Source organism: Eptatretus burgeri, chromosome 5 (genome assembly GCF_056783735.1).
Source record: "Eptatretus burgeri isolate ZD-2024b chromosome 5, Ebu_testis_v1, whole genome shotgun sequence".
NCBI classification, from domain to species: Eukaryota; Metazoa; Chordata; class Myxini; order Myxiniformes; family Myxinidae; genus Eptatretus; species Eptatretus burgeri.
Genome location: NC_140965.1, coordinates 89,092,092 through 89,105,486, shown reverse-complemented (window position 1 = coordinate 89,105,486; position 13,395 = coordinate 89,092,092). Strand labels below are relative to the sequence as shown.

The 13,395-nt window shown below is 47.4% G+C and overlaps 1 protein-coding gene across 3 annotated transcripts in view; it reads right to left on the bottom strand.

The window, feature by feature from the left end:
• Positions 1–8,268: 8,268 nt before the first annotated feature.
• The window catches only part of LOC147026921 (P2Y purinoceptor 4-like), an 80,947-nt gene continuing 75,820 nt past the window's right edge, over positions 8,269–13,395 (bottom strand). For all 3 annotated transcript variants that reach the window (XM_085882826.1, XM_085882827.1, XM_085882825.1), the window contains exon 2: positions 8,269–11,724. In XM_085882826.1, the coding sequence (XP_085738952.1) occupies positions 10,569–11,657 (1,089 nt within the window). In that variant the 5' untranslated portion in view covers positions 11,658–11,724 and the 3' untranslated portion in view covers positions 8,269–10,568. The remainder of the gene's footprint in view (positions 11,725–13,395) is intronic.

Here is a 13,395-nt window from a genome sequence, read left to right as displayed (position 1 = left end):
AAGCAAATGAATGAAGTGAAAACGACGATGGATACAAATACAAACGAAATGAAAGGCATGAACGAAAAGATGGATACAAATACAAATGAAATGAAAAACGAAATGAACAAGCAAATAAACGGAATGGAAGCAAACATGAAGGAAGAAATGAAAGAGCTACGGGGTGAGACGCAGAACATGGGCCGATGCCTGCAGGCGGGCATGAAGGCCGTGACCAGGGAGCTGGGAATGGCGACTCCACGTGTGGGAGCAGGCGAGCTGGAAGGGGTGCAACGGCTGACAGACCCGCGGGGGAGGCGGGTGAAAAAATAATTCGGGGGGCGTGTTGGGCAAGGGTCGTGACAGAGGAATCGACGGTGACCAAGAGGGAAAAATTAAATGGGGAGACCAAAACGTGTGAGACGAGACACGAAATGACGACAACGGAAATAATAGTTGAGACAAGGGAGGTAAAGGGTGAAGAGTTGGCAGAGACACGGGAGATAGAAAAAATAGAGGAAAGACTACACGAGGAAGACGGGGTAAGTAACGCACACACACACACGGAGGTAGTGGAGGATAATGGGGGTGAGCTCGCGGAGCGTGTGGGGACCCGGTGCGAGCAGCTGGATGACCTCCTCCAGGAACAAGGGGAGGGAGTATGCCCCCTCGAGGCGAGTCACGACCAGGTGAGTTCGGTCGTGCTTTGCGAGGTTGAGGGGACGAGTGCTGTGGACGGGTGCACGGAGAGCTTGGGGGGTGTAGAGGCCCCGGAGACCCTTGTGGGGACACAAATCCCCAGTGTGGTTGTCCCTGTGTGTGTGGTGCAAGGTGTGAGTGCGTCCCCGTGTGTGGAAGCGACCCCGTGTGTGAGTGGTGTGGTGGCGATGGTGCCGGAGTGCGTGCTTCCCAGCACGCCGTGTGTGGATGAGGCACCGTGTGTGAGAGAGGCCGTGTGTGTGGATGAAACGGCCAGTATGAGTGAGGCACCGCGGGTTAGTTCCCCCGCGTGTGTGGATGAGGCACCGCGGTTGAGTGCCCCTGCGTGTATGAGTGAGGCACGGTGTGTGGATGAGGCACCGCGGGTGAGTGCCCCCGCGTGTGTGAGTAGTATGGTTTGTGTGAGTAGTGAGGCACGTGTGAGTGAACGGCCGTGTGCAAGGTCGCTGTGTGCAAGGGAGACCGTGTGTGTGAGAGAGCGGTATGAGAGGGAGATGTCGGTTGGCATGCGGGAGCACGCAGCCGCGTCTCCCGGTGTGAATGTGATGGAGTGGACTGTGTGCGTCGTAACACGCAGGTGTGCGTGGGTTGAATGGCGACGGAGACGGCGACATGGGAGAAACGAAAGCCGGGTAGCGGCTGTAGCTGTTTCGGGGACCGTGCCGGGTTCGCCCAGCAGTGAGCACGAGGTCTGTGCTGTGCAACGCACGAGACCGCCACGTGCCCGCTTGCGAGAGTGAAGTCCCGGTCCGGAAACGCACGCGGTGGATTTGCCGATCCCGCGGACGGACAAAGTTTAGGCAGGTAAATGGATTTGGACCGGACGGGTTCTCCACGCGATCGTGTGTGTTAAGCTCCAACGGGCAAGGCACATGTGTTCGCGTGGGGAACCCCTCGAGACGTGGAGCTTGTGTTTTTTTTTATGCGCACGGTGACGTCATGGCTGCACGTGGGGTTGGAATCCGGCAGGAGGGGTATCTCTGCCGAATGGTACCGTCCAAGGAGGGACGAGGTACACGTGCAGCTGCATGACGTCACGGGCAGGTGCGAAATGCGCGAGTTGCCGCGCGGGTGCTGCGCAAAGAAAAAAAAAAAAACAAAGAGCAAGCCTCACTTTCGGGTGCACAGGATTCCTGGGCAAGGGGTGGAAGACCCCCTTGCCTGGGCACAGGATGGAAACTAGTTAGGGGGAAGGGTTAGCTTAGTTAGACCGACTCCATGGGGCAGGGGTAAGTCCTCATGGAGTCCGTGGAATGGATTAGTTAGAAGGATTGTAGCCAGATTTAGGATGGGAAAATGGGAAATTATTTTTGATGATTTGGAGACAGAGACAGACAGTGAATGTGTAGTGGGGACGTAGCTTAGCTACGTAGTGTTAAAAGGAACGTGCTGTAGTTTAAGGGACGACGTGGGAGCACGAGTTAGTTAGGGGAAGTAGTTAGAAGGATGGCAGAGTTCAGTGGTATGGGTGTTGAAGAGTTGGTGAGTTGTGAGGTGAGTACTTGTTGAGTGAGTGAGGCCAGCGGGTCTGTGTGAGTGGAGCGAATGGGGAATGCATGGTGCGATGAGTGATTGGGGGGAGGAGTGACTCCCGCCCAAGGGACCCCGGGGTCAGTGTAGAGTGAGTTAGCTGGGTTAGTCAAATTGAAAAATGGAGGTCGTTTTGTTGTTGGTGGGAAAGTAGGCTCGAGACCCATTTGGAGGGGTGCAGGAGCCCTGTTGACGGGCTTGGGAGCGTGGCTGCGAAAGGTGAGTATCGCTGAGTGGGTACCCCGGGCACCAGGCTAGTCGGCCGCGGTAGGCCATGGGCCCATGGGGGGCCGGGATAGAGTAGTGGGCACGGGTGCGCCTGCTTGGTGCGGGGGCCCGGGCGCCATTAGCCGCGTGGGCAGTGTTGTGGGCACGGGTGACCCTCGGAAAGGGGCCCGGGAGGCCGGCCTGCCACGTGTGCGTTTCAGGGGAGGTGCCATGGGGGGCACTCCCCGGTGTTAGGGAGCTGGTAGGCTCGGAGGCAGTGTAGTGCCCGGGGGTGCCATAGCGGGAGAATCGGCAGAGGGTCGTGCCTGCCAAAGGGAGCCACGTGTCCCAGCCAGGAGACCGTGTGAGGGCACGGAGCGAAAATTGGGGGGCGAGGCCCGAAATTGTGAGGACACCAACATAGGCGACGGGAATCTGGGTTGTTAGAACCAATAGTTTAAGCGAGAGGCGCTTGTTGAAAGCCCCGGGGTAGTTTAACTGTTAAATGGATAGGGTAGATTAGGAGATGTACCCCTCCGCACCATCCATCCCCTCGCTCTCGTTGTGGGCCGCTGGACCCACTTTGGTTTATAGATCGCCGAACTCTGGGGAGGCCATTCTGAGGCTTCGTTGGGCCTCGGCACAGGACGTTAGCTCTCCCTTGTTCCCCTCCGGGAAGGGAACGTAGGGGTTGGGAGTAGGCTAGGTGACAGGATAGGTTAGCCGAACAAGGACGATAAAGGGGGTTAGGGGACGATTTATAGTGGGGAAGTAAAAATAAAAACAACAAAAAAATAAGTTGGGGCTAAATTGGGGTTTGACAAATTAAGGGAGTGGGTATGTACAGTGACAGGCAAAGGCGATAGGTGGGAGGGAGACAGGTAGGTCGGTCCGAGCCCGCCTTCCAAGTGGCCAGCACCACCGCACTCCCTCCACCAACCTCCACTGAACGGCAAAAGCTGGCCAACTTCATCGGCTGGCCGTGTTTTGTCTTCAAGGCGGAGGCTGGCCAACTTCATCGGCAGCTGTTGTGTTGCTGCAAGGCCTGTGCCGGCCGGATCATCTGCAGCTGTGGTACTTCAAGGCCTGTGCCGGCCAGTTCATCTGCCGGCTGTGTTTGCCTGCAGCGGCCTTATTCTGCGGGCTGAGTTTGCCTGCTCACCTTTGCCATGCCATGCCCACTGCCCATGTTCACCAGCCCCGTTCAATTTTTGCTTTGCCCCCCCCCCCTGTTCATTGCCATGTGCGCCAGGATCAAGGCAACAGTTTGCAAGCTGCAAGAACTGCCCTGTTGGCAGCTACAACACGGGCCTGCAGTGGCGGCCCGTGCACCGTGTTTGCGTCCATCCATTCATTCATTCATCCATTCGTTGTGTTCACTGCGTTGTGCAGCCCATGCACCGTTGTGGTTCACTGCGTTCAGTTCAAAAGGGAAGGCCTTGGACTGCGTGTGAGCAGCCAGCCACGTTCCCTGTCACCTGCATTGTTTGAGCCAGAGACTGCATGTGGGCAGCCTGGCTCCCTGCTAACTGCTTTCTTTTGCAGAGTTCAATGATCCTGGGCCATGGTTTAGTGTAAAATTTGTAAGTTAAGGTTAAGATGTACTGTACATATGAGTGCGCCCCCGGCATGTATGTCTTAGCGCCGGCAATTTTATTTAAGTCGTCCGTGTGAGTGAGTTTGTTTAGGTAGTTACGCAGCCCTCAGGTTATTTATTTTGGGGACACGAATACCATGAATGTCGCACTCAGGGATCCGTAGGTAAAATGTACTAGGGGAAAACTACACATGATGGCACACGAAAATTTGACGACTCGGGACGAGTCTGTAAAAAGGGAAGGGGGTAGTGTTGTGGTTACCAGATTCGCAAACCACCATTCAGGTCCCTTAGGTGAGGTATCTCGGTAAGTGCATGTGTAGTTAGGCCCAAACCCGTTGTCTAGTGGGAATACATGTCATTTATGCGAGCTGCGACTCTTCAGGATAGCCGTTTTTCTTTTACTATCTTTATTTTGGACCAACCGCCATGATCACAACCACAACATCAACCACCAACCACAACGCCGCTTCACCACAACCGCCACGACCTTCCCGTCACACCTCGCAACCGTAGCATCGCCACCGTTCTTGCCCCGCTGTGGGTACCGGTGTTGGACTCATGCAGAACGCGCGTCGAACAGCGTGTACAAAATCACGGATTTTGTGCTTCAAAAACGGATCAAAAACGACACACGCCCACTTTTTGCCGTCCAATCGGTGAGCGAGGGGCGAATTGGCCCCGCCCCCAGGGCGATCGATATATGCAAATTTGTGGATCAAAAAGCCTTCACGCCCACTTTTTCTCGGGCCAATGGGGAGCGAGGTGAAAGGTCAAAGGGAGGGGGTCAAAGGCGAAGTTACGGGGGGATAAAAGGACGGTGTTCGTCAGTCAGCAAAAGGAGAACGAGAACGAGAAGGAGTCGGAACGGAGGGGACGAGTGTGGAAGTCTGGAGCCCGAAGCCTGCAGTAGCTGGAGAAGCTGAAGAGAGTCGGACGAGGGGGTGCTCGCGTCGGTGCCAGGAGCTGCACGCCCGAGGGAGGCCGGCAGCGCGACCTGGCCGAGGTGGAGACGCACACCAGGGATAATAAAGATCCTCTATACCCCGAGCATCAGCAACCCCCTCCTGTTTCCCCCCGCGCTGAGATAGTGCGACAAAGGGGGCCCCTTTTCCCACCCCCTGCCTGACACTGTCCGCGAGGCCCGCGGAGAGAGGCGCCATCGCCGCTCCGCGTCTCATCACCAGACGGGTAGGCGCGACCCGGTCTCGGCCTCAGGCCCGCCTCATTCTTGAGGATATTTCTTTTCCTTGGTTTTGGGTATGTGTTGTCGGCGCCGTCTGTGAAGTAGAATTGTATAAGTGTTGCCGTGTGCTCGGTAGTCAGTATTAGCTCTGCACTGTGTTTTCACTTTTATATTTGCTTTTTGTGTAAATGGAATTGTGTTTTTTTCTGTGTGCATTTGGTGGAATTGTATTTGTGTGCTTTCCGTTCGTCGCGAATAAATGTGCTTTATTGTTGAACTGTTCTCCCGCTTCGCTTCGTCTTTTCCTCCATTGGGTCCCCATCTTGCTTCACGTAGAGGGTTGGTAGTGGGCTGAATACGCCCGATAATTAATCGAACCGTCGAGGTCGACGATAACACCGCTCGGTTATTCTGATAGTACGGAACGGGTCGCTTAAGTGGCCCGTGTCCGAAGTCGACCTGCGGCGAGGTGCGATCGCCCGGTCTACCCTCCGCGTGGGTACTTAGGTAGTTCGAATTTGGCGAGCAACCCTATCCCACGCGGGGGCTGATTGGCTCGATCGCGGTGAGACCGAAAGGTCCACCCGTGACTGGTTCCCGGCGTTAGTCCGAGAGGGTCACGACTGGATTGTCCGTCCGGTGGGCGACGTGCCGCGATTCGAGTTACGTGGCCGTCGCACGCCGGCGGGCGCGAAATCCGCAACAATATAGTGCCAAGGAGTGTTTTAAGGAAAAAAACAATTAAAAACAATGTCACCCGCAGGGTGTCCCGTATCTTGCCAAAAGGTGACCAGTGTGATTTCTTTAAGGTCACACTGAGGTGAACAGAGCTGCTATCCACCAGGAGCGACTCCTTGAGGAATATCTGCCTACGAGAGATTCCGATGAGAATCGTTCTACAGAGTAACCATGAAAAATATGCGTTTGCCTCATAACGTCACCAAATGACGTCATAATGTCTCGAGCTTGACATATCTAGAAAGCACCCATCGAGGTGTTCAATTTGAGGTACTACACGATATAGTTCCTAAAACTTGAAAATTTGACCTTGGGGTCAAATATGTTTGACCTTAGGCACTAACCATGAAGGTCAAGGCCAATCGCCACCAAAAATTAATCAGCTGAGTGCCAGACCATGAACTATATTCCCATGAAGTTTGAAGACTACCCGATCAAAATTACTCAAAAAATAAGGTTTTCGTCGACTCCCCTGATTTGCGACAAAGTGACCTTGACCGTTGACCTTGACCTTCAAAATTCTGTGCGCCTAAAGGGACCTCTATAGGCCTCTGATATGCGAAGTTCAAAAATTTCCAATGATAACTGTGCTCTGCAGAATTTTTTTTTCGTGATTACAGACAAACAAACAAACAAACAAAAAAAACATACAGACTGACTAACATATCTTGCAAAAACTTCGTTTTGGCAAGATAAAAATTGAAAAAATAGTGAGATTTCTTTTAATCTTTTTACCCTTGCCAAAGGAGCGGGTATTGTGTTTGGGTCCATTTGTTTGTTTCTTTGTTTGTCTGTCTGTCTGTCTGCCTATTTGTTTGCTTGTTTGTTTGTCTGCACGGAAACTTTTGTGTTTTTCTCTGCAACCGCTGGTCAGATTGAGTGAATGTTTTCAACATAGGTGCGACTACTCATGTAGAATGTTTTAATCATAAATATGATATCATATGTCAGGTGGTGTGGTAGCCATGTTGGAAAAACTTTGGTCCTCTTTATCTCTGAAACTGCACCAAGGAAAAAATTGAAACTTGGACCTCATGGGGAATATTATAGTGGCAAGAACGGCAAGGAATATTACTCCCATTTCCACGGCGTTTCTGCATAATCTCGTGGGATTTTGAGTTGGACAGGCGACCGTGACAGGCCTGACTGTTTCGTTTGTGGTTTGTAGGTGTTGTTTGATTCCAGTTTCTGTGAAGTCAATGATAGCATGATATTGGAGGGAAAAGCATTAAATATTCTGACTTCAAGTCCGCTGTTTCGATGTAGGAAGGCCCGTTTGCTTTTATGAGTGGGGGAGAGGGTGGAGAGTTGCCCAGGAAAAAACATGCTGCAGTTAAAACTATAGTATATGAGGGTAGTACTCTCATATACTATAGTTGGTAATAGGTCCAACTACAGTAGTCTTCAGAGAATTACTATAAGAAAGGAATGCCATTTAGGGTTGAAGGGGGGGGGAAGCAGAAATGGGACAGAGTTGTGAGTAACAGGTTGAGGCTTTGTGGGAGGTGGGGGGTAATGACTCCACGTTGGGGGGATGGGTGAGGAATTGAGAGGGGTGGTGGGGAGGGTGTTTAAAGGCTTGAAGTGAGGACGAGATTGAAACCTTAGGGTTGGGAAGGGGAGGGTGAGGGCTTGGGGCTTGGGAGTTCAGGTTGATGACTTGGGGTTTGCAGGGGTGGGGTAGGGGGGGAGCAGAGTTGAGGACTTGAAGTCACATTTTACATTGCATGGATGTTCGCTGGGTCCCGGCTTTTCATTATATTTCTGTGATGTATAGGAGAGTTAATATCCGCAATATTTATTTTTAAATATTTCTCAACTCCTGAACTTGGGAAAAGTTAGTTGACATAAATATTTGTTAACATTACTTTTCACCGGGGCAATGCCAGGTACCCCAGCTAATATGTAGTATATACACGGAACCCACATGACTTGGAAAAAGCATTTTGACTTGCTGAGGCAACACCACATTTCCACTGTGGCATTTCAATATTGTGCTTCTATTACACCAACAACTCAGCAATACTGAAGTCTGACAAATGAAGCCACGAAGAATGAAAAACAATCAGCGAATGAATGTAAGGAGGTGTAGAGTGTAAAAGCAATGCAGCTTGACAATAGATGAAATGAAGGTTGACAAACACGACATTACAGATATGAATATACAAACTCCAAAAAGCAGAACACAGAGATCTCAACATATCGCATGCTTCTAACTGCTCACACATGTATTTTGACCCTTCGAACTCAGATAAAAATCGAAGTGGTTTCTGAATGTATGTGCATAGCTACCAAGCATGAAAGGACAAAGTGAAAGCACGACATTGTTGTAGTTTATTGTCTGCTATTAATCACCTGGCAAATGTATCAAAGTCCAGAGTTAAGAATTCATGAGGGTAATATTTAACTTTGCATTGGGACTGTATTAGGGAGTAACTTGCCTGGAATTAAAGTTTTATTTCAATTTCTTCATTCCATACCCACACCCATCAACTCTTCCATTAAACAGTAATAACAGGCAAAGCTGAACTTTCAGCTTCCAGAGATATTTGTTAAAAAAAAAAAAAAATATATATATATATATATATATATATATATATATATATAATTACTTTGTGAATGAGTCAAGTCTGGGTGATGGAATAGACTAAAGATATTTTGATGGAGGCGATTATAAGGACACGTATCGCATCGATTGCCCTGTGCAATCACAATACTTCAAAGGTAACATTTTTAATTCTCATAGTCAGACAAGAAAAAAAAAATAAAACAAAGTTCTACTTGGGGCAAATAGAAGTCTTCAGTTTTTGGACTTCAGTCTTCAGTTGGAATTTGGAAAAGAAGAAATCATTTGGGATGTGAATGACATGTGAATATCTGGGAGCATGACTTTGCTTCAAGCATAGAGGTCGCATATCACTCCGACAGCAAGCGGTGTAATCTGGTGTTACGGAATATCTGTGAAGACCAAACCACTTGCTACCCGCAATTTTAGACAGGAATTTTGAACTTGGCAAGAGTTCTGGCGATAACTCACCGACTTTTCACTAAAGACATACAGATATCTGTAGCTTCCACCAATGACCAGTGCTGGCACATGGGTCCTCCAGTCTAACGCCCTTCCGATATATGGTGGACACATGATGTCTCTCTCTCTCTCTCTCTCTCTCTGCCTGTGAAACACAAGGGTGGTGGTTTATACCTCGGTTGACCAATCAGCTCAAAGGCGAGTGCACATACATACCTCTCGGCCTAATCGTCATGATCAAAATCATAAAAAAATTACAAATAAAAAATATATAATTGGAGGGATAATGTAAACATACACTTTATGATGTTTACTTGCATTGTGCAAATAAGTGTTCAAGCAAAACTTTTGCGATAAAAATGTTCTCAAAAACATTTAATGCAATGGTCTTGCTGCATTCCACTTCAGCAAACCGTGAGGTCTTGTTTAAGACGGGATGCATGTCCATCTTTTCGAAAAGACCGCAACCATTCCCTGCCTTTTTGGCACTTATGTTGACCCATGAAGAATATTTGGGGGTCATTAAATCGTCATTGCATTTTTTTTTTTCATTTGGCCAACGGAATGCAAGTTGGCTTGATGCACTCACTGCTCCAAACATGAAGGAACTGATTACAGCAATTAGGTTTTAACATGACCATATGAGCATTAAGTGACAAATCATATGACCATATGAGCATCCTGATGCATGACCACAGTATTCGAGTGGAGCAGAACTCTTGCTCAAAACTAGTGCTTCGATTTGCTTCTGCAAAATCGTTTAAAAACCGAAACAAAAAAATGAGAATTCAAAAACTGAAATGGACGTTCTTAGAACGTTAAGATTAATTCACAACAATTTTACAATAACAACATCATGTACATCCATGTATTTCTACACCTTGTAAAAAAAACAAACAAGATAATCAGTAACTGTAACCAATAGTTTTAATCTAGAGTAGTTGCATTAGTTTACAGGCAAAATGCTAATAATAAAATAAATCAAAACACACCTGATAGGACCAATGTTTAACAGCAGAAAATTTGGTGCTTTTGATGTAATTGTTGTTGTATTTGTCCTTCTGCCTATTCTTCTACTTCTTCTTCACCTTTCATTTAAAAAAATTACACCTTAAGGGGTCTGTCGGAGGGAACAATTTCTGAGCCAAGTCTTACACGAACTGGCTGACCAGACCTGACATTTGACTATAGGAGGAATTTGTTATTTGTTCAGGGTGCCAGCAATAAATCACCTGCCCTTCACGAAAACCCCTGAGATCTTCAACGTCCACCAACGTCCACAATGCTAGCGGACTGGTCCTCCGTCTTAATGTCCCTCCAATGGACGGCACAAACGTTGATGTATCTATCACCCTGCATGTGAATCACTGCAGGGTGATAGTTTATAGCTGGGTCGATAGTTGAACCTCGGCTAGACAGCTCAAAGGTGACTCAGCTATCTTCCCAACCCCCCAATTGTTTTTGCATTCCATTGATTTTCAGTTGGTTTGACAAAAACACTTTTCATACCTTTTCTTTATTTTAAATACAGGTATCTACATATTTAGTTTATTTTTTTTCTTAATTGCTCTGATAATGTGCTTTCATTTCTCAAAGACATTTGTGGCTTTACTTTTGTAAATTTTCTGCCTGCATGCCTTATTTCTGTTGAAATCTGAGGCAGTGTGCGTGGCTATAGTGACATTGTTAGTACGTCCTTCAAACATGGCCCGGCGCCGGAAAATCACTTTCCTGAAACGATCACCAACCAGGAAGTAGAGGATAGGGTCAAGACAACAGTTTAGGCTAGCCATTGGCCTTGTTAGCTTATAGGCCAGATTGATCATATTAAGTGTTGCACAATCCTTCTTGAGGAGTCGATATGAATAATACATACTCCTCGTAATATGGAATGGAACAAAGCTTATCGAGAAGACCACCAGGACAATGATGAGCATCTTTACAGACTTCTTTTTAGCCACAGTCCAGCGTTTTACACCTGTTGAGCTCGAATCCAGGAGCTTCCAAACCATGAGCACGTCACAAACGAGGATGGTGAGGAAAGGTATCAGGAAGACCAAGACGAAAAGAGTCCAGTTGTATTTTACAAACTTTGGGAAGTCCTTAGGCTTTGTAGTGTCATGGCACAAAGTATTGTTATTGCGCACACTTGTCTTGGTGAACACCAGAATTGGTATTAGCAGGGAAAGCACGAAGAGCCACACCGCTGTGGTCACCAGCTTAGCATTCCGGATCTTGTTCCATCTCATGGACTTCATTGGGTGGCAGACACCCAAGTAGCGGTGTACACTTATACACGTCAAAAACATGATGCTGCCATACAGGTTGAAGTAGAACATGAAACGTGTTATTTTGCAGAGAAATTCACCAAAGGGCCAGTCGTTCTTGCTTGCATAATAATAAGCCAGCAAAGGCAAGGAGAATGTGTAAAGAAGATCGCACAAAGACAAATTGCACATGTACAGCGTGGCGGTCGTCCAGGGCCGCATATGGAAGACAAAAATCCATAGCGCAATCAAATTCAGTACCATTCCGAAAGCAGATACAATACTATAGGAAATTGGCAGTAAGATGAACTTGAACCTTTCGTCAAACACACACTTGGTCTCATTGTTGATATCGCTTGTGTTAATGGGCCAGGTCATATTGGGGAGCATTCTCTCCACCTCCATGACCAAAACTCTGGGCTCCTTCTTCGAAACTTCTCCACACCGGAGGTTGTTGTTCAGCGAAGGTTTTCTGCAAAGAAGAGAAAAAAAATCACTTTGGCAAAAATTGCTTGTGTGATCGGAAAAAGTTTACTGCTGTTGACCGCTTCATCCGTAACCTCACATGGAGTGGGAAGATAAAGGGTAATTGTTCACTTTAAAATGTTACTTTTTGTGTTAAACAATTACTGTATAAAGAGCATTATTGTTTCAGGAATGTAGAAAATAACACATACTTGGCATAAAACCAAGATGCACCCTGTTATGTTCAACAGAAGGTGACAACTTGTCTTTTCCAGGACAATTTTCTCATCTGCAATAGTCTTTCAACTAATTTTTAAACTCCAATCACCCTTTGATATCAGCTTTGCCCTTTCATGATCACCAAATAGACTGTGTTGCCAATATACGAGGTGCATGTCCCAAAAAGCCTTCAACTCATGCTTCTGACTGCTTGGTTTGGTATATGGGACTATCCTGACTGGAATTGTGCAGAGGTAGCACACTTAACTTTTAGCTGTGTGTACTCTGTGTTTCTTTCCGACCTGATTGCAATTTATTGGATTGGTGCTTTGCAGGCAGGGTGTTGTGTTCATCAATCATCATCAATGTGTGCGCTGTCCTCAGATGAACGTTAAAAGCTAAGAATCCATCAGCTACATCATTAATTGATGGACATGAAAGATCCTGTGATGTTTTTTGACAAAGAAGAGATGCATTATTCCTCGCACCCTGGCAAAGAAATTCAAAAATTCCTGCCCTCAGGTACAGGGGAAACCATCAGCAGATTGGTCACACTCCCCTGAAATGGTGTTAGCTGAAGGACCAAATGGAGAGAGAGAGAGAGAGAGAGAGACAGACAGACAGACAGACAGACACAGACAGACAGACAGACAGACAGACAGACAGACAGACAGACAGACAGACAGACAGACAGACAGACAGACAGGAGAAAGGGAGAGGAGAGAGAAGGAGAAAACAAACAAGTACATGGATCTAACTTGTGGTCAGCTCAGCAGTACCGTTTCATGCCTTGAGCTATTTGGTTGCACTATTTAATATGTGAAGATTTGTTGCAATGTGAATGAAAAGGAACACGAACTTCACAAATGAAGATTGAAACAAAAAGCAGTGGTTGTCTTGAAACAAGCAAAGATTCAAAGCAAAGATTGAAACAAAAAAGCTTTACCTGTCCAATAAATTTTAAATGAGCAAAGAGCTTCTACGTGCCAAATTGAACAACAAGGATCTCCATGAAACTTCACAACAGCATTTTACTCCACAAAGAGTGACAAGACTTAAGACCCGATCACACCTTGACGTTTTAGCCAGCGATGGCAACGTATTAAAATGTATGTAAAACGCTGGCTTACGTTGAACTTTTGATGTTTTTTTTTAAAGATTCGGACGTATTCATAGCGACTTGGTCTTATGTATAACGCATTGGTAACGGACACAGAACGTTTCGTTGTGTTATAGATAACTTATACCAACGAATGCTGAACCTGTTGTCTGCCTACACAACCGATGCCCAACGATAGTCTTACTTAGGCATAGCGCGTTGCACGCATCGGCGACGATGTTGTAACGTAGCCTATTAAAAGGCTGACGCACAACGATTCGAATCATAACTGCCGTAGAAATGGAAGTGTCAACATCGCGGTCACACCTTGGCGATCTTGCCAGCGTATGCCGACATAAG